Below are 21,955 nucleotides of genomic sequence, written 5' to 3'. Positions count from 1 at the left end.
CCTGCTCCTTGCAGGGGGGTTGGACTAGATGACCTTTGAAGGTCCCTTCCAACCCTAACCATTCTATGATTCTATGATTCTATAGGGAACGGGATTGAATTAGCATTCTGAAAAGAATTCTGCACTCATTTCCAGTGGGAAATGGCGTTGGCTCCATAGTATTTTCACTTGGATAATTAATAATTTGTCAATCATAGGTAAGGACAAACTGACAATGGAGACTTCAGACAATTTGCCACTTCAAGATGTGGTTTGAGTCAATGATTAGTTTAAAATATTTTTTTAAAGATGCCCACAAAAGGTTTATTATATTCAGTTAATACACTTCTCCCAATGTCCGGTTCCCTCTCTAACCATGAAGTCCAACTACCAGATTGAAGCTAACAGAATGTGTGTTGATCAGCTGAAGCAGTCTATGAAATACAGAAGTGGGATATAAAGCTTATATGGTAAATAAAAAACAATATCATTTTTCCAGGAAAAGAGGTGTGTCTAGGAAAGACATAAGAACAATGACTGTTGAAGGACTGTTTGTGTTTTGAGAGATGTAACTTCTCACTTTGATGCAACTATTGGCCATGTATATTCTGTTTGCCTAAGTTGCATGGTGTTATCTAGCAGTCTTTTTGGTTTGTCTCAAGTCAATTCATTGAAGTAATCTAAATTCATTCAATATAGCTTGAAGTTGGTGTTTGAGGCCTTGTTGGTGTTTTTCTGCCTGGCAGTTTCATTGATGTATTTGACAATGGCAAGTTTGCAAACATGCAGTGCAGTTCAGCACTTGTTTTTCTTTAGAGTTAAACATATGTAGAAAGTATGCTCTTATTCAGTGATGTCCTATGGCAACTAACTGCTCTAGTGTTCCTCATTGCAGGCTCTCTTGCCAGCAAACCAACCCACGGTGCACCAGAGCCCCGCCCTGGGGAAAGCAGGGCATCACACAGATACCATCAAGCCAAACCTTCTATTTAATGCTGCGCAACACAGGGTTAAATAACTGTACACCCGCTATGCACGTGAACGCACCCGCCCTCTGTGCCCATGGATCTATCTGTGCCTGCTACGCACGAGAACACACCTGCCCCCTGCACTCATGGACCTATCCGCGCCTAGCGTGTGAATCACCGCGGTCCGTCCCTCCTGCATACATGCAGCCCTGCTAACGTTACCCCACACTCATGACCATTTAACTAGTATTAAAAATCCGGTACTTGTAAGGCTGTCGTGGTTTAGCCATGGTCACCACACAGTTTCTCACTCACCCTCCCCAGCAGAATTGGGGAGAGAAAGTGGTAAGAAAGGAAAACTTGTGGGTTGAGATGAAGACAGTTTACTAGAATAGCAAATGAAAACTACAATAATAACAGAATATAAGTATACTAAAATATACAAAATGAACAATGCATGATTTTCAGATTTGGCCTCAAGTATTCAAATGTCATTGTAAGACAACAATAACAAAATTGTGAATGAGATCAGCTTTATAGACTTTTTGTTGCTATGTACTAAGATGATGAGTTGCACATCTTTTCGCCTTCAATGTGGGAAGCTCCATAGTGAAGAATTGATCCATGTCCTTGAGTGCATCTTTTAGGTTCTGCTTTATTTTCACCCTCCTCTCCAGTGGTGCAGACTATGATTCAAGGCACTTAGACAGCCCCGGCTCTCTTTTGCTGTATGCCAAAGCTCATCCTTTCTTGTTGGGAGGGTTAGCAGTTTTGCCTGTGGGTGGTATTTTTGGTAACATTCTGGTGACAGAGGAAGTGGGACAGAAACAGCAGAAGCCATGCAGAAAACCCTACACCTGCTAGCATTTTCCTACAGAAAAAAAAAAGTGAAGTACTATTCCTCTTTTTTTTTTCTTTTTTTTTTCTTTTTTTTTTTTAGCATTCTTTTATTCTGTATATATCCCAGTATGATAATGGCAGTACATCAAATATACTTCAGCGCTGTATTATACAAAAAAAAAAAGAGAAAGATACACATGGGAAAGATAATATTTATATATGAATCTAGCGTACAAAATGTGTATATGCTACTGAGATTTAAATTTCCATATCTAACATATTGGTGATTTGTTTTTCTTTGATTACATCCCAAGAAATGTATGCTGTTAACAGCTGATAGATTGAGTGTCATGTTTAATAATTTGAAAATATAATAAAAAATATTTAATACTTTCTTGTGTTTTCTTCTGTATAATGCTGAAATTAAGGCCAATGAAACACCGTATTTTTTTTTTATATTCCTGACAAATGCAAGAGAATGTATACATGACACATACTGGGTTGATTCAAACATTTTGCTGTATTAGCATAAATATTTCTTTTTGAAAACGTGAGCATAAAAAGCACAGCAGGATTGTAAATTTGGCATTACCATGCCCCAGAGGGCTTATGCTTATTTAGCAGTGATAGGAAATGAGACCCTTCTTCCAAAAAAAATATATAATTTTGCTCTATAAAGACAATTTGATAGGAGTATTTTGCAGGTATATGAAGGTGTGCCAGTGGAGAAGCTCTGCAGGACCAGGTCCCACATGTCAATACTATGTCAAAAAAAAAAAAATCTATGTACAATTATTTAATATTGCAGATGCTCCTGCTGTAAAAATGTAATATTGTCTTAGTAATTACCTCTTCATTCTCTTTCCATCCCTTATGCCTTAGTGGAATAGTTCTCTGTTATATTATTGTTTGTTCTTCTCTTGGTTAATTTAAATTGTAACATGTAAATCAGCTTGTACATTTTTCCTAGGAAGATAATTCTCAAATTTACAAAATATCAATGCTTGGGTATTAAATTTCCTCATAGTCACTCTATACATCCCTATTCCTAATTTTAAATTGAATACTCTATGTTTTTGAAGAGAAATGCCTTGTAGACCACACCTGGTATTTAGACATTTTTCCATTGCTTTTCTCAAATTTGAATGTTGCTTTTCTGTGATGGTGTGCTCCTCCTGCATCTGACCTTTTCACATAACCCTGCTCAAGTGATAATCACCAGTGGCAGTCATGATGGATGCTTCTGGTCACAATCATGGTATCCATCTTAACAGGGATTTAGAGAAGACTAATAATACAATAGCCAAGAGCCAAATTATGGTGATACGCCCACTTAACCACAGTGCTGATCAATGTCTGACTCAAGACATGTCTGGAAGAAACTAACATTTGCAATTGGTATGCAAATATGACTATGAGTCAATTACCTTACTCCATAAATAGGGAGTGGACCGCGAGCCCTTGAGCTCTCCTGCACAGCAGCGGGCTGCACAATAGGATCTCCCCTTGAGTAGGGATGCTTCTCAAGATTACATCTTGAGGTTGAGAGATTCCTTACTGCAACAGATTCTCGGTAAGTGGCTAATAGCATGCTAAACTTTGAAATCTTAGCGAAGTGATATAAAGGATTGATTGTGCATATATAATACTTTAGATATAAGCTTTTGATCAAGTCTAAGATGAGGACTGGATCCAGCCACACTTAGACTCCTCTCTGAGAAGGAGTTAGAAAAGCAAGGGGATCCTTTCTGGTCTCATGAGTCAATGAGAAGGTCTCCTTGACAGTTTTACTGACCCTGTCCTCTATGAAGTAAAAAACCAGTACCTTGCCATCAAATCTTGTTAAATCACTGTCACATTTGCCATTTACTATCCATCTTTGTTAGTGTCACAGTTTAGCCCTGCTCGAGACCGAGCTATGCAGTCTCTCCCTCACTCCCGCCACTCTCCAAGGGAATAGGAAGAGATAATATAAGGAAAAAAGGCTCAAGGTTTGAGATAAGGACAGGGAGAGATCCTTAAATTTACCATTACAGGCAAAACAGACTCAACTTGGGGAAAATTATTTGTTTATTATTAAAATAAAAACAGGATTATGCAGAAGAGAACAAAATAAACTTCCCTCCACCTCCTCCCTCTTCTCAGGCTTAAACTTAATGTCAATTATCTCTACCTCCTTCCCCGTCCTGAGTAGCACAGGGGGGAACAGCGAATGGGAATTATGATCAGTTCATCACATGTCACTTTACGCCACTCCTTCCTCTTTGGGGGAAGAACTCCTCACATTCCTCCTCTTCTCCAGCATGAGGTCCCACCCAAAGACTACAGTCCTTCACAAACTGCTCTGACACAGATCATTTTTCCACAGGGTGCAGTCCCTCCAGAACGGCTGCCCCAGCGGGCCCTCCACGGGCCACAGCCTCCTTCAGGCATCCAGCTGCCCCAGCATGGGTTCCTCTATAGGCTGCAGGTGGATTTCTGCTCCTTCGTGGACCTCCATGGCCTGCAGGGGGACAGCCTGCTTCACCATGGTCTTTACTACATGCTGCAAGGGAATCTCTGCCTGGAGCATAACTACTCCTCCCCCTCCTTCTTCACTGACTGTTGTAGTTCAGCCCCGATCAGGACCAGACTACACAGTCTGTCTTTCACTCCCCCCCACCCTCCGAGAGAATAGGGAGAGATAATATAAGAAAAATGGCTCGAGGTTTGAGATAAGGACAGGGAGAAAATCCTTAAAGTTACCGTTACGGGCAAAACAGACTCGACTTGGGGAAAACTATTCATTTATTACTACAAACAGCAGGATAATGAGACAGAGAACAAGATAATCTCCCTCCACCCCTCCCTCTTCCCAAGCTTAACATTATCTCTACTACCTTCCTCTCCCCAAGCAGCACAGGGGGGAAGAGGGAATGGGGGTTGCAGTCAGTTCATCATGCGTTATTTTACGCCGCTGGTTCATGGTCGGGGGAAGAACTCCTCACATTCCTCCCCTGCTCCATTGTGGGGTCCCACCCCTACGCCACAGTCCTTCCTGAAACTGCTCTGGCTTGGGTCATCTCTTCCACAGAGTGTAGTCTCTCCAGAACGGCTGTCCCAGTGGGCACTCCACGGGCCACAGCTGCCTTCAGGCATCCACCTCCCCTCGTGTGGGGTCCTTCACAGGCTCCAAGTGGATCTCTGCTCCTCCGTGGACCTCCATGGGCTGCATGGGGACAACCTGCTCCACCATGGTCATCACCACAGGCTGCAGGGGAATCTTGGCCAGGAGCCGCATTATTCCTCCCCCTTCTTCTTCACTGACCTTGGTGTCTGCAGCTGTTTCTCTCACAAGAAAAGTTCTTCACAACAGGCTGGCAGATGCCTCTCAGAATCTCTTCACATCATCATCCACCTCCTCTCCTCTCCACTTCTTGCAGCTGGGCCGGGCTGAGTTGGGCCCAGTCAGCTGCCTAGCAAAAGGCCGAAGGGTGAGGCCTGCACCTCCCGCTCTGTGCCTCTGCCCCTGCTCAGCTTCTTCACATCTTCTCTTCTTTTTTTTTTCTGTTTTCCCCTTCTTAAATACATTATCACAGAGGTGTTATCACAGGACATTCTGCTACCAGTCAGCTTGGCCTTGGCCAGCAGCAGGTCTGCCCTCGGCCCGGCTGAGTCCACTGAACAAAGGGGAGCGACTTCTAGCAGTTTCCTACAGAAGCTACCACCTTAGCCCCCCGCCCCACTAAACAAAACCACAACACTGACGTTGGTGTTTGCAGCCATTTCTCACAAGAAATTCTTCACAATTGGCTCAGGCCGACGCCTCTCAGGTTCTCTTCACATCTCCTTTCTACTTTCTTGCAGCCAAGTGAGGCCCAGTCGGCTGCCTGGTGGGAGGCCAGAAGGTGAGGGCTGCAAGGCCCACAAGGCTCGTGCCTTTCCCTCTCTGCCACTGCTTCAGCTTCTTCACATCTTGTCTTTTTTTATTTTTTATTTTTCCCCTTCTTAAATACATTATCACAAAGGCATTATCAGGGAACATTCTGCCACCAATTGGCTCAGCTCTGGGCAGCAGCGGGATCTGCCCTAGGGCTGGTCAAGCACACTGGACAAAGGGGAAACTTCTAGCAGCTTCTTGCAGAAGCTGCCACCATAGCCACCCGCCCCCCCCCCCCAACTAAACAAAACCAACACAGTTAGCTCACTGTTTAATATCAATTAAATATATTGTTGCTTCTCTCTTACAAGTGAAATGCATTACTCCATCCATGACAATTTCTACTGTGGAAAGCTGCTTGGTTAAAGGAAATTTCCTGGGTTTATTTATTTTAATTTTTTAAACATTCTGTAGTTCACAAACAGGCCATTTTTAACCTATGTGATATCAGAAGAAACTTTACCTTTTTACTGTTTCTTATACCACAAAATATTCTTCCTTTTATTCCCCTTTTCACTTCATCGGTTCTAATTGCAGAACTGTGGGTGATACATGAGCATAAAAGGGGCACAGCTTGAATTCCTGCTTCCATGCTGTGTTTGAGGCATGACTAAGAATGAAAACAATATTTCTACTAGGAGACAGAGCATATATGATCCTGAAGTCACTGGCAGTTAATAACTTTGGAATCCCCATTTTTACTGAGCTATTTACTAGGCTAGGACTGTATTATCTGTTAGCAATCACGATATATATGTAATTTCACATCTCAGGAAAAGAAATTGTACTTCAAATTATTTCTAAGATACTGCAAAAATTTCTTAAAATACAAACAAGCTAATTTGAAAAATAAAAGTCAGGTTTGGGAATTACTTATCTTTTGAATACAAATAATAATGTACTTATAGGATTGGTGGCTGAAAGAGGTTTTGGCTGAAAGAGGTTTGAAAGTGATCACTGTTGATCCAATGATCAACAAAAACAATTTATAAATTTAAACTTGTTTAGTTTTGTGATTCTCCCCACTACTAAAACAAATAGCATAATGCAGACACATCGCTAGTCTTCAGGTTAGCCAATTTCGGTTATTGGTCATTGGCCACATCTCTGCAGTTCACTGTCTGTCTCTTGATCAGTCTGACTGCATTCTGTGACCCTTGTCTTCTTTAAAATATTATTAAAATGTTTTATTCTGATTTTTGCTCCCAAATTTCCATTATCTTTCATCTTCCCACACATCTATCCATTAATAGGAGCTGCTTGTTAGAGCTTACTGGTGTTACTCTTACACAGAGGAAAGAATGCCTGTCCTTTAGTTAAAAAAAAAATAAATGTAGGGACATGGAAACGTAAGACAATCCAATTATTGTCCTACAATGCATCTCTTAGGAAAAATAATAGTGCCTCAATATCTAAACCAACCTGAAAAATTGAACTGCTGGAGGAATCTCTTTGTGTATCAGGAGGAGGAGGGAAAAAAACATTAATTTTCTTAGTCTCAATCTGTTCTATTTACAGTCTACAGGTTTGACTGCTTGCATAAACAAAAGATTAGCAACAAATCATCATGAGCAACAATATTCTGGAGAGCAGAACCACATCCCCAGTTGCTTTTGCAATTTTATTCAATGAGAAAATTAATACTAAAAAACTAGAAGGCAGCATTACACTCACGTCTGTGGATGCACAAGGTATTGTCTAACAGTGAATCATTTCCTATATACTCAGAGAGTGCAAGTGAAAATCCTGGAGTATTTGCAAAAGATAGGGAGATGACAACGGAGAAAAAGAGACTCAGGGAAAAATGAATTTGTTCTTGAACCTGGTTCTGATCATGACAGTGTAGTTCAGACCTGCTAATAGGCACTATATAGGTTCAATGATTAATGTATTATGTAAATTTATGCTGCCTAGATTTATATTTTTAAGCAGTGTCTGCTCTGTTTTAAAGGAACTGTGTGCCAGTTCATCATGACATCATTCACTTACATCACACTCCATAAGGAAAGGATATGATACCATGGCACAGATGGCTAAATGCTCCATCCAAATGCAAATTAATTTACTCTGGAGGGAACAGAAGATTAAATCTGGAGCTGCTAAGTATAACACATGACACCATGTTCTTCTCAAAGCTGGAAACCACTGAAGCTCTGTCAATGAACTTTAATTTTTATAGGTATAGTCAGCGATGTCTGCAATGTTCTGGTTCACCGTGTTATTTAAGACAATACTGTCATGCAATGGAACTGGAGGAATCCACAAAATCATTCAGGCTTGATTCATGATGATGTTGCAACTTGAGAGAGTTGCCTGTAACAGTACTTCACATCCAAGCATTGCTGAGAAGCAAGACTTTGATTTAGATGAGACCTTTATTGAATCAGAAATGTGACTGACTTTGGAACAATGATGGTTCAGAGTCAAATGTTATGTTCTTGCTATTGATATTTGACATCCACAGCTGCAAACTCTGGATATTCAGAGTTCCTGTCTTTGGCAGAATAACCATGACATCGAAGGAATTTTCTTATAATCAAATGTCTGCCTGCTGCGACCTACTGGCTTCGCTGAAGTTGCGTGGAATACTTCAAATACTTCAATTGCATATATTAAAAGAGCCACAGGATAAGCTGTTAATTAATTATATAGTAATTTTCATTTAGAATATGTATGTATTATGCATATGAATTATATACTGCTTTTTTTTTTTTCAAACTGGTTTGTCCAATAATTTTGAACTATTTGCTCTGAAATTCTGCTCTTCAGCTTCTTTGGGTATGCTGACAGTCCTATCCTACAAAATTCAGGCAGTGTGTTGCCTTACTGGCTGAAAACTTAGATTAAAAGAATATTTTATCATAAACTGATCTGCTATATTTATGCACATATAACAAAAGTGAATTGAAAAAAGTATTAATTGGCAAATGTCCCTAAGTGTAGCTATAGGGTGCGTTAGCACATCTACTTTGCAAATATTTCCTTACCAAAATACTCAGAATTTGCAGTTTATAAATGAGAACTTCTGTTAATAAACATTTTAAAAATCAATTTGGCATTCAGACTTAAAAAGCTTATATTGCAGAGCAGCATTGAAGATTTTTTTAGTCTTTGTCAGTCCTGATGAGAAGGGTTTTGTAAGCCTGAAAACTTGTCTGATTTTATTAAAGCAGCCAGTATAGTTGGATAAAATACACTACCTTTCTCCTCAGACATTTCTTCTCCTATGAATCTTCTTTATAGGAATGTTCCTCTTTGCTAGGTAGAAATGTATCATCTTTCTTTTTTTTTTTTTATTCTCTGCTTCATATAAGACAATATAAGTTCAAGTTTTTTTTTGTAAGATTATTTAAAAACCTCTACAAATATTTTTTCTGCAAATTATATATACAATATACAATACTAGATAACCCTTTAACATTTCTTTACACCTACTTTATAGGATTGTTAGGATCAAGCTTTTAATTTATGTGAAACTCTGATTTAAAATATAGAAGCATATTTCCTTTATACCACTCAAATGCATGCGTAAATTAAGTCAGATTACATCACTTGTACAGACATGTTTTTGTGTTTTTGATGTAATACAAAACTTATTTTCATTTAATTTTTAAGGGTTTTTTGTACAATCAGGAAAAAAAGCTCTCATGACTGTATTGTTTCCTCTAAAAATTATAGTGTGTGATTTCTCATAGTACTTTGCAATGAATTTGGTGTTGTGAAGTCCGGCAGCACGTCACTGACTTTGGAAGAAAAATGCAGTGAGTGAAATCTGGCCCTTACTGGTAGTGCTGTACAAAAGTTGGCTGTAAAACAGTGCAGGGTTGGCTGAAGATCAGTGATAACAAATATTCTGGCACTGTTGCATGGGACGGCTGAAGGCATTCAGCCATGGCACAGAGCAAAGCATACTGCCATTGCTTTGGAAAAGATTGAACTTCCCCCTTGGTCAGTAAGTTGCAGATGGCAGCATATATGTTAGCAGGTGGGGAAGCTGTTTACTCATTTTGGCTCTCACTCTCAATCCCATTGGATGGTGCCATGATGCCTGGTGTTCATTCTGTGTCCTAATTTGAGCATTAGTTGAAATAAAGCCCTTCACTTACACAGGGGGAGGGATTGAAGAGCCTCTTCATGTCTTGTTTTCTCTCTGCATCTCTGCTGAGTGCTGGTCAGGCTTGTTCCTAAAGATTTTTCATTAAATTACCAATCTGGAACTGTTGGGGAAAAAGCAATTTTTTTCTTCAGCAATCAAAAGATAATGCCTCATCAAGAAATCATATGGAAAGGCATGGAAGGAGTTCTTAGAAATAAAAAATAATTAAACCTGAAGAGGCAGAGATCAGCTGGTTGTTCGTTACTACAACCTGATATTCTTCCACTGTCCACACATTTCGTCCCACTGTCATCTGTTTTAAACGAAATATTAACTTCTAGTTTAAAGCTAATTCTTTGCCGAATCTAGGCACGTCCTTGCAATTTTTAGGGCTTACTCCACATTTCTTTGTCTCTCCTTTTCATTTTTTACCTGGAAATAAAAGCCTATTTTGTTCTCTTTCCTCCAGGAATCAAGCCTCGGAAAGCACCTCAACCTTTCCTCTTACATCTACCTTGGACCCGTCTCAGAAATATGTATTTGTCCAAAGCATAACCTTCATTTGGAAAGGATCTTGACTCATGGTGTCCAATGGAAGGGCATCTTCCTTTAAGGTGTCTGAAATTTGTGAAGCAGTGAAAGCTGATTAAAAACAAAATTTCTGATCACTTTAAGCAGTGAAGGTACATAAATTAATGCCTCCTAAATGGTCAGCTGTCCTCAATGCAGTGTGGCCTGAGAAGAGAAGAGCAGGCTTTTGTTCTTGTCTAAACTACTGTCTTGCTGGGTGTCCTTGGGGAAACTGGTGCACAAATAAGTGGTTTTCCTACCTGTGAAATAATGATACTGACCTTCTTTGTAAAAAGCTTTAAAAACTAGAGGTGAAACGCATTATATAAGAAGTATTATTATTGTTGCTCCTAGCAACTAGCAGCCTGCTTCCTGACAGCTGCAAGAGCAATTCACAAGTAACAAAAAGCCCAGCCCTAATTTCCTTCTCATCATTTTCACTCATGAAACTCTAGCTTTCTCCTCTTCTTCCAGTAGTAAGTACCAGATATGTACTTATGTAATGTAGCATCTTAGAGGGTCATTCTACCTCCTGCTGCTGAAAGGAAAGGAAGACTGTAAGGATCCTGGAGTCTACTTTAAAAATAGGATGGGTTTTGTATCCTCTGCTGCTCTGAAGATATTCTTGCACTACTCTAACAGATTATAAATTGTTTGTAATATGGTCTAAACATCTACCGGTAACTCAAAAGGTAAATTGAAGGACAGAACTGTAAGCAATGAACAATGTTATTGTCATTTTACTCCCACCAAAGATCAAAATCTGTGTTTGTGCAAGCTTAATTTATACAGCCTGTCATTCCCCTGTGAGAAGTGATGAGAGAAATGCTTCGCACACTGACTCTAAAAGCAAATGCTTTTTAAAATTATGGAGTTCATTCCAAGCTTGATGAAGGTACATTAATATGTGTTATGACAGGAGCTGTGTCAAGTTCCATGGTAAAGTGAACAAAATCAGGAATGTATCTTCGTATTTTAAGTCACAGGACTGCTATGAAAATGCATTTCCTGCTAAAATAGTGCACACCAGAAAGAGGAAGAAAGACACTGTCACTTCTTCAGCTTTTACTGATGATCTGAAATTTGCTAAAAGGTATTCTAATGAATTTTGCTGGAGTAGGCAAAGGGTGTTGCAGGGTTCTTTGCTTTGAATGGAGATGGCGGGGAGTGAGGAGTAAAAAGAGAGAAGCAAATATTCCTGGATTTCCTCCGTTGCTTGGTGCCCTATGACAGCCAGTGGGCTGATTCTGCACAAAGGCACTCATTTCCCCTGCAGAAATAACGTCAATATGATTTCTTTGGAACACAAGAGCAGTGATATTCACAACCCTCTTTTCTGCATTTCCTTTTTTTTTTTTAATTTTAACGAAGATGCAAAATCCCAAATTTGGAAATTATTTTTAAGTAGTCTTGAGGCTAGATCCCTCCTAGTTTGAATTATGATTCATGAACCAAAGTGCAAAATACACCCTCTAACAGCAGGATGCTAGAACAGCATAAAACAATCTGTAAAATCAGATCAGTTTATGTCCTTTGGTTTGTACATAGTTGAATATGTCTTGTACTCTGCCATACTTTTTTTTTTCCATTTAGATGGGCAGCTCTGTTTGAATAGAAGTGGTACCTAAGGGTTTCTGCTGGTTAACCTTATAGATAATAAAATTGAGGTTTTGAATATGTTTTTATATATACACTAACCCATACACATAGACAGAAAATCATATACATACAAAGTAATATCCACATTATATTCCTGAAAAATGCTTCTAGAATTCATCTCTCCCACATTCACCTTCCCATAGCAAGGGCAAAAGTGTTTGATTTCCCCATTCTACTTTTTCTTTCTTTTCTTTTTTTTTTTTTCTTCTTTCTGGGACTGCTCAAGTTCTTCTACAAATTCAATTGTAAAACAGAAAATGTAACAATCTTCCAATATGCAATTACCCAGACACTTATATCTTCTATCTGCTTAGCAAAAGTGAGGAGTGAAGTGTAAACATGACTTTAAAATAGGACTTTCAGTGTAAATTAGACCATTATCAGTTGAAATGCCTTTGAGAGAGCAGAAGGTGTTAATGCCTGCTGTCATCAATGCATGTGAAAAGTACTAAGGGATACTTCTATATATGGTTTTTTTTTTTTGTATGTGTGACAATTCTATTCTGAAAACAGCCATGTCATGAAATGACTAAAAGTCTTAGGCATGTTTATGTGTGATGGTGGTTGCAGTTACATTGCTTAACCTAGCATGATGAGGAGTCTATTTTGTCTTTTCACTGAAAGATGCAATTTTCTGTCGGAAATTGTCCCCAGCATTATTTTTTTACTGATAAGACTGTATATCAGGATAAGCTTGTAACGCTATGAGTATGTTACAAAATTCAATTAAAGAGAAAAGAAAAAGGAAGTACATAAACTTTACAAAACAAGACCTTCATCATATGTTTCTCTTTTTTTTTTTTTCTTTTTCTTATTTTCAAGATGAAATGGATTTTTTTTTTTTCTTGGAGCATTAACCTGGATTTTTTTCCATGTTCATTTTTATGCCTTTTCACTCCTTTTTCTCAGCCTATTTGCTTTTAATCTCGGGGAGAGCCCGTTGGAAATAGATTTAAGACTCTTTGGAATTATTACTAAATCAGATTAATCTCCCGCAGTACTTCCTCAGGAGTTAGTAAGTTTATTTTGGCCCTTAGCTGTCACAAGTAGGTTTTTTTTTTGGCAGAAGATCATAGAATCATAGAACAGTTAGGGTTGGAAGGGACCTTTAAGTTTTGTACATCCTAAGTGTTTCCAGCTGCTATTTCTCCTTTGGAGTGAACCACAACATATCTAAGTGGCAGAAAAGTAGATCCTTGGTGAAATTAGCACCATTAAAAATTACCTTTCTCCTTCCTCTTGAGTCTCTTCTAAGGTCTCAAGGCCTTGAACTTCCCAGTGAGACATGTCTGAGGTTTGAGACAATCCCATGGATCTGGCACTGTTGATTTCACAAAGGATGAAAATGTGCATAAACATGAAACGCCTAGCACTTCTGTGCCTCAGTTCTCTCACAGAGGGAGGAACATCTGCAGAAGCATCACTGGGTGGAGTTACTGCCTCTCATCCCTCTCTTTCTTTCCTGATGCTTAACCAGTATTGCATATCACACTGTGTCAATCAACAGTTCTGCCCAGTAGTGGGTCAGTATATTTGCCTATACAGCTGAAGATTGGTCTTTTTCGTTTGGTCTTTTTTCAGTTGCACCCATCAATGTCACTAATCTTAAAATGCCAAATGAAACTAATAACTTCATCAGTACTAATTTGTATTGAACAACTCAAAGATATTTTCTATGTCAGTTAGCACCTTCATCCATGCTAGAATAGTAGTATCCATGCTGGCCTCTCCGAATTGCCTGTGAAACTGACAATAGCCATCAAATTCTAAGAGGCTTCTCAGGACCTTCTTTTCCTTCCCTGTATGTTTGGGAATCCAAATACAATGTTAGAGTGGGATCTAGATGTGATGTTCCATTTAGGACCTAGAGAAATTGTACAGCTATTGTTTCACAGACGGCTAAAAGGAGATGACTTACCAGTAACTGGACTTCAAAATGAGTTGTCCACATACATGTTTATTATCTAATACCCTCTCCTTCTCCCTCAAAATTCCTATTTATTCACTGAATGATGAACTTTGTTAATATTTATTTCACAAATATATTGTTTAAACAATAATAATAATAATAATAAAAATTATGTACATAACTCTATCGGTCTCAACCCACTACTGGAAAATAGAAGTTAATCAAAGGGTGATATAAAGTTTTTTTTTCCACCTTTGTAACCTGACAATGTAGATTTCTATATCTGTCAATACTATGCAAGTTCCTATTGGTTCTTATATCTGGCCCTCTGCATGTTCAGAGGCATAGAAAACCTGAGATTAATTAGCTGCAATACCCACTAGGACATCCAAAGCGTCTGGCCACCCAGCAGCCTCTGGGTCAGAAGCTGCCGCTGTTCATCTCAGAATGTCCTTAGCACTGGAAGGTGATACAGCATGGGTTTTGCATAACCCTATAGCATTTCAGGTGGCCAAACTCAGAGGCAGTGCAGCTGCTCTGCTGAATACCCATAACAGCAAAGGTGCATGCCTCTGTCATAGACAGAGGCAGCAGTGGTACCCTTGAGGGATATGGCTATTGCTGTGCAAAAGGGACTCCTCCATGGGAAATACCCTGGGAATCAGTCTGGCTTATGACACCAGAAGCAGCAGTTCATCCTATTGCGTATGGTTGTCACTCATTTGTTTTAATGTATAAAGTGTAATCAAAAAGGCCACCCAAAAGATCTTGATGGATATAAACAGATAAAAATGGTACAGAGCAAAATGGACACATCACAGTAGTTTCCACTGTGAATCCTCAACTATGATGTGCTATTTACTATGTGGTTTCAGATGTATGCGTAAAAGAAGATCCATCTTTTAAAAAAACAACTGTAATAGTGTTGTGGTTTTGTTTAGTGAGGGGGGGCCTAAGATGGTAGCTTCTGTAGGAAACTGCTAGAAGTCGCTCCCCTTTGTTCAGTGGACTCAGCCGGGCCGAGGGCAGACCTGCTGCTGGCCAAGGCCGAGCCGACTGGTAACAAAATGTTCCATGATAACTCCTCTGTGATAACGTATTTAAGAAGGGGAAAACAGAAAAAAAAAAAAGAGAGAAGAGAAGATGTAAAGAAGCTGAGCAGGGGCAGAGGCACAGAGGGGCAGGCGTGGGCCTTGTGGGCCTTGCAGGCCTCACCCTCTGGTCTCTCGCCAGGTGGCCAACTGGGCCCAACTCGGCCCGGCCTGGCTGCAAGAAGTGGAGAGGAGAGGAGATGGATGATGATGTGAAGAAATTCTGAGAGGTGTCTGCCAGCCTGTTGTGAAGAACTTTTCTTGTGAGAGAAACAGCTGCAGACACCAAGGTCAGTGAAGAAGGAGGGGGAGGAGTAATGCGGCTCCTGGTCCAGATTCCCCTGCAGCCTGTGGTGATGACCATGGTGGAGCAGGTTGTCCCCATGCGGCCCATGGAGGTCCACGGAGGAGCAGAGATCCACTTGGAGCCTGTGAAGGACCCCACACGAGGGGAGGTGGATGCCTGAAGGCAGCTGTGGCCCGTGAAGTGCCCACTGGGGCAGCCATTCTGGAGGGACTGCACCCCGTGGAAGAGATGATCCACGCCAGAGCAGTTTCAGGAAGGACTGTGGCGTAGGGGTGGGACCCCACAACAGAGCAGGGGAGGAATGTGAGAGTTCTTCCCCTGACCATGAAGCAGCGGCATAAAACATTGCGTGATGAACTGACCACAACCCCCATTCCCTCTTTCCCCCTGTGCTGCTTGGGGAGAGGAAGGTATTAGAGATAATGTTAAGCTTGGGAAGAGGGAGGGGTGAGGGGAGTAATAAATGAATAGTTTTCCCCAAGTTGAGTCTGTTTTTCCCGTAACGGTAACTTTAAGGATTTTTTCCCTGTCCTTATCTCAAACCTCGAGCCATTTTTTTTATATTATCTCCCCCTGTTCTCTCGGAGGGTGGGGGTAGTGAGAAAGAGACTGCGTATTCTGGTCCCGATCAGGGCTGAACTATGACAAATAGAAAGAAATAGTTTCTGCAGCCCATTTGAATGAACAAGCCCACATAACTACCAGTTAGGCATGTTGGATGATAAACTTGCCAGCTAGTTTTAGTCATTTTAAGAATGCTTGAAATTTTTAGCAATTTTGATAAATTTTGTGTTTTACTATATCATCTATGTGAATTTCTGTGCACTGTAAATTCATGTAAGTCATCTTTTAAACATATATTTCTTTAAGTTGTACAAGGTTCTTGGGCTCACTACTGAAATAATGGGAAAGTACGGGAAATTCTCATTCTCCTGCTGAAAACAAAGCCTAAAGCTATGTCTCTTTGCTTTAATGACAATGACTCATGTGATGAGAAAACTTAGAGTGAGAGAAGGAGGGTGCCCTAATTTGATGATCTCCTACTCTTCATAAAGTGCCATAGTGGTACTGTGACATAAAGATACTGAGGATGTGTCTCAGCCAGAGTGTTCTGTGAGGTAACTTCTACAATATTTCTTTTTTATTTTCTGTCATTTCTTTCTGAACCTCCTCCCCCCAGATATGATTATTTCTATGTGGAAAATATAATTTCTAAATTAAAGATAAGTGTCTTCAAGGAAGAATTCCTCACACCCACTGTTCTTCATCCTGCCTTCACCAGTAGCCTCTTTGAAATCAAAGTGGTACCCTTAGATATGTCCTGCACCAACTCCACTGACATACTTCTTGCCTACATCTATCCTTGCTTGAGTACAGATTTCTTTTCATTTTCCTCTCTCCTGCCGTTCTACATCACTGTGTGATATTCCGATTTCTGAGGACAATTTACAAGATTGCTAAAAGCTCTCCTTTTAGTCCAATCTACTGTGTTTGTCACTGAAGATGAGGTTTGGGTGTAGAATTTCTATAAGTCAAGGAAGTTTTTCTGTTTTGTTTTTTCTTTCTTTTTTTTTTTTTCCCAAGTCATTTATCTTCAGGGAAATAGTTAGTTTGTGCTCATTTTTCTCCTCCTATGCCATCTTAAGGCAGTGCCTTAAAGTTGTTAAAATTGCATTTAAAGACTAAGGCATTCCTGTCTACTTTCACCTTGCCAGCAACTCTGTTGAGAACATACATTCCGTAAGTCTTTCTCCTGCACCTCCAAAAGACACAAAAAGAAAGATACATTCTTATGCCATAAAGCGATATACTAATATCTTGTTACTACATCACGTCCATGTACTCAGCTGCCACATGGCTACAGGTTATTTTGGCATTGTTGTGTCACTAAAGTTTTTTTGCTTGGAACATAACGTTGCAGATCTGACAAGCAGTTCACAGTGAGCTTTTTGGGTGCTTCTTTGGACTCCCCCAATCCCCTCACACATACACATTCTCCTCTCCCACCCCCCCCCAAAAAAAAAGAGTTGAATGTCAGAAAACTTGAGCTGCATCCTTGGGACTGGCAGAAGAACAAGGTAGAGGGATAAAATAAATAATAAGAGATATTTTTGAGAAATAAGTTGAAAGTCAATATAGTAGAGAGAAAAATATTAGGTCAGGGTGTGTTCCTTGTGTGTAGCCTCTTTATTATCTTTTCAGTAAGAGACGAGTGCCTCAGTAGTTCACATTATGTTGCCAATGTGTGTCTCAAGTTTCTTTCTGAAAAGATCTGAAAAAAATACCTAAGTAATCTAGAGAAAACATTAAAATATTATTATTTTGGACATCTATATGCACTTGATTTTCCCTAAAGTTGATATTAAAAATGGAAATGCTATGATTAGTGTAGAACCTATATTGTTGACATCTTTGATTCTTTTCATACATTTGAGATTTTTTTTTCTTTCTTTTTTTTAATCAAATGTGGGTAAACCGTACAACTCTCTGTTAGATCACATTTCATCCAGCTAAATTCCTCCTATCCTATGTTGTTAAAAAAATGTGCATTGCATAATAGCTGATCCAGCAAATGTATTTTAAGCACAAATATGTACTTGAAGATTGTCATTAATGCTTTAGAAAATATGCAAATGTATGCACTTCTTTGAAGGAAGAGAACCCTAACATCTTTAATAAAATATTAGTTGGACTTTGTTTTCATTGCTTGGCTCACTTTGATTTAAAAAGAAGCTATAAGTAACATGTCTACTTTGTTTAATTGCCTCAAATCCCAAAAATAATATTAGAGTACCAAAGCCCTCCTTTCATTATTGATGTTTGCTTAATTATTCCAATTTTTTAAAAGGTATATTATAAAATGGTTTTCATACCTACCAGAATAAACCTTCATTGTTCCTTAAATCCCCAGGCATATGTGTGTTAAATCCTCTCACTGGTCACTTGTTCATATAAGAAGGCATGGGGGTGAGTTTCACAATGAAACTATATTATTATACCATATAATAATACACATTGCAAGTCAGATTGCATTTATTTGTCATCACTTTTTCAAAATAATTTTTCTTTTTTCTACACTGCATTCCCATTACAGAGCACTCCCTCCATATTGTTCTTGCACAGTACATTTCAACCACTAATCCAATATAAGAAGATGCATTCAAAAATTAAGTATTGCACAATACGCAGTTTCCTTTGTTCCAAAAGTTTGGACAGTTCCTTAACAAAGTACATGATTAAGTAGTGTTTTTATAAATACTAATTTATTTAATAAAAATACAAAAATATAAATATACATATATAAAAATATCATGATGAATCAACACACAGACATTCTTTAACTCAATAAATATGGCAGCAATATTGATCTTTTTTAAACTCTATTTTTGAAATTATGTTACAATGTAGGTGCACACCGTCCCAGCTAGTAGGAAAGGTAATGCAAAGCAATTAAAAAAAATTAAATTTCCATCTCATTATTAAAGGCACAAAAAGCCTTTTATTGTCTTTTCATTGTCAATGAAAACCTTTCATCAGAGGTTTCTAGGCAGAGTGGGTGAATAATAGATTTTTTAAAATCTAAATCATTCATATTCATTCACGTTGACTTATTGATTAAGCAAACCCTTACTAAGACAACACCTATTTTTTGTAAATTTTTTATTCCCAGGTAAGAGAGAGTAGGCCACTTCATCTAGTAACACAGACATGAATTCCACTAACACTGACCAGGTCACAGATTACTTTCTTGATCTCAGTCACTATCCTCTCCACCATACATATCTGCTAGCTTTTTAAACCGAGGTCCCCAGTCGCTCAGGTAATCATAGTCTTGGTTCCCCTCCATGGTAAGCGATTCCAGGGAGCTGAGTGAATTTGCTATGGAATCATTTCCTTCATAGGCATATGTTGCTAGTGAATCATAAGGAGGGGCAGCTGGGTCTAAATCATTTTCCTTTAACCTTCTGTGAATAAAATCTTGGACATCAATGTTTTCCCAAAGAGATGCAGTCCGTCTTATCTGAAATATGGTTTCTGGGATAACATCTCTTCTCATCTTACTTTCCTCCCTTGCTTCTGGATTTCTCAGTGTGCCAATGTCAAAAGCCTGTGTGTCTTCTTCCCCACCTCCTTCATCATTGTAGGTCACAATGTTGTCCCGAACATCATCCTTTGAGATGATCAAGGGTTCTTTCTTCCTCTGTCTTTTGAGAGCCGTAAACAAGACAACTAATACTGAAAGGAAATAAAAGATGAATGAAGAAATCAGTAGTTAGACATTAAATAAATGAGCAAATATTTTGCATTATCTATTGAACTGGAAAGATTTTAAGGCTGAGATGGGATTTTTAGTAGGGAAATAGTGATAAAAGCTATCTCCATGTTGAAGTTAATAAGGAGAAATATTAATGACTTTATAGCAGTCAAGAATGTACGCTTTTTCAAACCTATAGAAGCAAGGATTAAAATATTACATATTTGAAATAGATATACAATTAAGCTGAAGTTGAGAAGCAGACAAAGTCTTAAAATATATCATCCTACTACAGTTTGACTTTGGTTTTAGTTTTGCTAAGTACCACCTTCCTGGCAGTCACTAAGGTGATTTCATCAAATGTAGTTGAATCTCCTTGGCAAAAGCAATTCACAGTCTTGAAAGCTAGTGATTTAGGTATTCCTAAGTGCCTAATGCACTTTTGAAAATGGGATCTAAGGTCCTTCTGAAAATAAGAACCCGAAGAACTTCAGCTATCAATATTATTGACAAAACTGTTTTCAGCTTCAATGACTGCAAGAACTGAAATCCAGTCTTTGCTACTAAATGTTTCTTTTTAAAAATATAATCCCCTTAGTTTAAGAAATGTTAGTTGAATAACTCTTCCTTTTGGAGAGGTAAGAATTAACACAAAAATTCACCTCTACAGAGGAAGATGAAAAATTGAAGTTAAGATTTGTAAATGTATTCTGGTGCCTGAATTATATTGATTTCAGCAGGAATTCAATGCTTAAATGCATTTAAAAGTCTGACCCTAGCTCCAGTAGCTGGAGGAAATAGGAGAGGCCAGCAAGACCATCTGTCAATGAGGCATAACAGTGGTTGCCAAACCACACATTACAGGAGTGCTAAGCACTTTTATCAAGTCTTTTTCACTTTGAATGACTTGAGTACTGGTGAATAAAAAGGAAGACTGGACATGCTGTAGGTAGGGAGAGGGGAACCAAGATCTTCCACTTGCTATAGTACAATGCTGTGAATGTAAAGGCTGTTCTGTTCTGGTTTGTTCGTGGTTTTGTATCTATACAGGAACCATTCTTTTCAAGTTTTCCTAATGCTAGACAAGTAATAGCCCACTTAAGTAAGTTTAAGAACTTCATATACAAGAGTAAGGCAGATCATTAAGGTTATTATGAAGAAGGATCTTTCAGATCCAGGGACTTAGTATTTCTTCTGTTTTGGGAATGATAACACCAGTCTACTATCCTAATCCACTACATCTTGTTGAACAGTTAAATAAAGTGCCAAGAACAACACCAGCTGTAGACCGTTTAGATGCTCCTCAGCTTTATGCTACTCTAGCTTCAGCTATGTCTGTAGCGCTAAGTAGAGCAATCTCTCTGGTTCTGGGGCCAAAAGACACAAAGTGATCACACTTGTTTTGCACAGCACTGGTCCCTGAGCCTGTTCTGAGTCTCACGTGCTATCACTGGGGTCCTAAGGCACACTTTGATTTTTGTTTTTTTGTTCACTGTTTCTGTACTAAAGCATTGCAGCCCATCAGAGTAATGTTTTCATAGTGAGTGAGTAAGGGTATGTGTTTCATGGTACACATTTCATGTTCTATGTTGGGGCATGAAGAGTGGCTTTGAAGACACAGAGCCTGTTGACATGGTGAACTGTGCAAGGTGGAAAACTAGATCTGGCAGAGTTCAAACCATAATTGTCTGCTGGAAGTGGTGCCCTGCAAATTTTGCTGCTCAGACTATGCCTGGGGAACGTCCTGGGGAATCCAAGGTGGCTGATGCTGAAACCAGGCCAGTAGTGATTCTTGAACCTAAGTGGTATGGACAATCAGTTTGTCAGAGCTCAAGTACTCTCCCTTCCCTTTACCCAACAGTACAGATATAGTTCCTACATATTGCCCCTCTCCTAACAACATCCGTGATCCTCTGAATATTTACTGAAGGTAGCTTGAATCCAGTCTGAAAACTGAAAAAAAAAGGTGATCTCCTTAGACACTTGTAAGCTTGTCACTGTCCCCTTGGCAAGCGATGTTTGCTAGGATAGGGAAGGAGGTTTTCCATAGAGTTTGACTGCAAAGTAGAGGTGATAGTACCTTTAAGGATACAGTTCTCTGGTAAGCAAAACAGGCAAGTTGCAGTTTTTATGTTCTTAACATCAGATTATGAGCTAGCATGTATTCTGTTTTCTTCATAGATCATCTCATCTTTCTAATGCTTCTGCTCTCCAACCACCAGTGTGAGCATAAAGTGCTCACACTTTATTTAGTCAGCTGCTGTCACTACTACTTGCAAGTAATTGAACATTTCTCTTCTATGCTTTTGAGCTAAGTATTTTCTGAGTATTAAAATTACAAATCATTCATGATTAAACAGCT

At 39.0% G+C, this 21,955-nt stretch overlaps 1 protein-coding gene across 2 annotated transcripts in view; it reads right to left on the bottom strand.

Moving 5' to 3' along the window:
* Nucleotides 1–18,353: 18,353 nt before the first annotated feature.
* Nucleotides 18,354–21,955, bottom strand: part of CDH9 (cadherin 9) — a 98,619-nt gene continuing 95,017 nt past the window's right edge. For both annotated transcript variants that reach the window (XM_086741958.1, XM_086741959.1), the window contains one exon: nt 18,354–19,574. In XM_086741958.1, the coding sequence (XP_086598084.1) occupies nt 19,093–19,574 (482 nt within the window). In that variant the 3' untranslated portion in view covers nt 18,354–19,092. The remainder of the gene's footprint in view (nt 19,575–21,955) is intronic.

Source organism: Chlamydotis macqueenii, chromosome 2, assembly GCF_036417535.1.
Source record: "Chlamydotis macqueenii isolate bChlMac1 chromosome 2, bChlMac1.mat, whole genome shotgun sequence".
NCBI classification, from domain to species: Eukaryota; Metazoa; Chordata; class Aves; order Otidiformes; family Otididae; genus Chlamydotis; species Chlamydotis macqueenii.
This window is presented reverse-complemented; position numbering and strand designations above follow the sequence as displayed.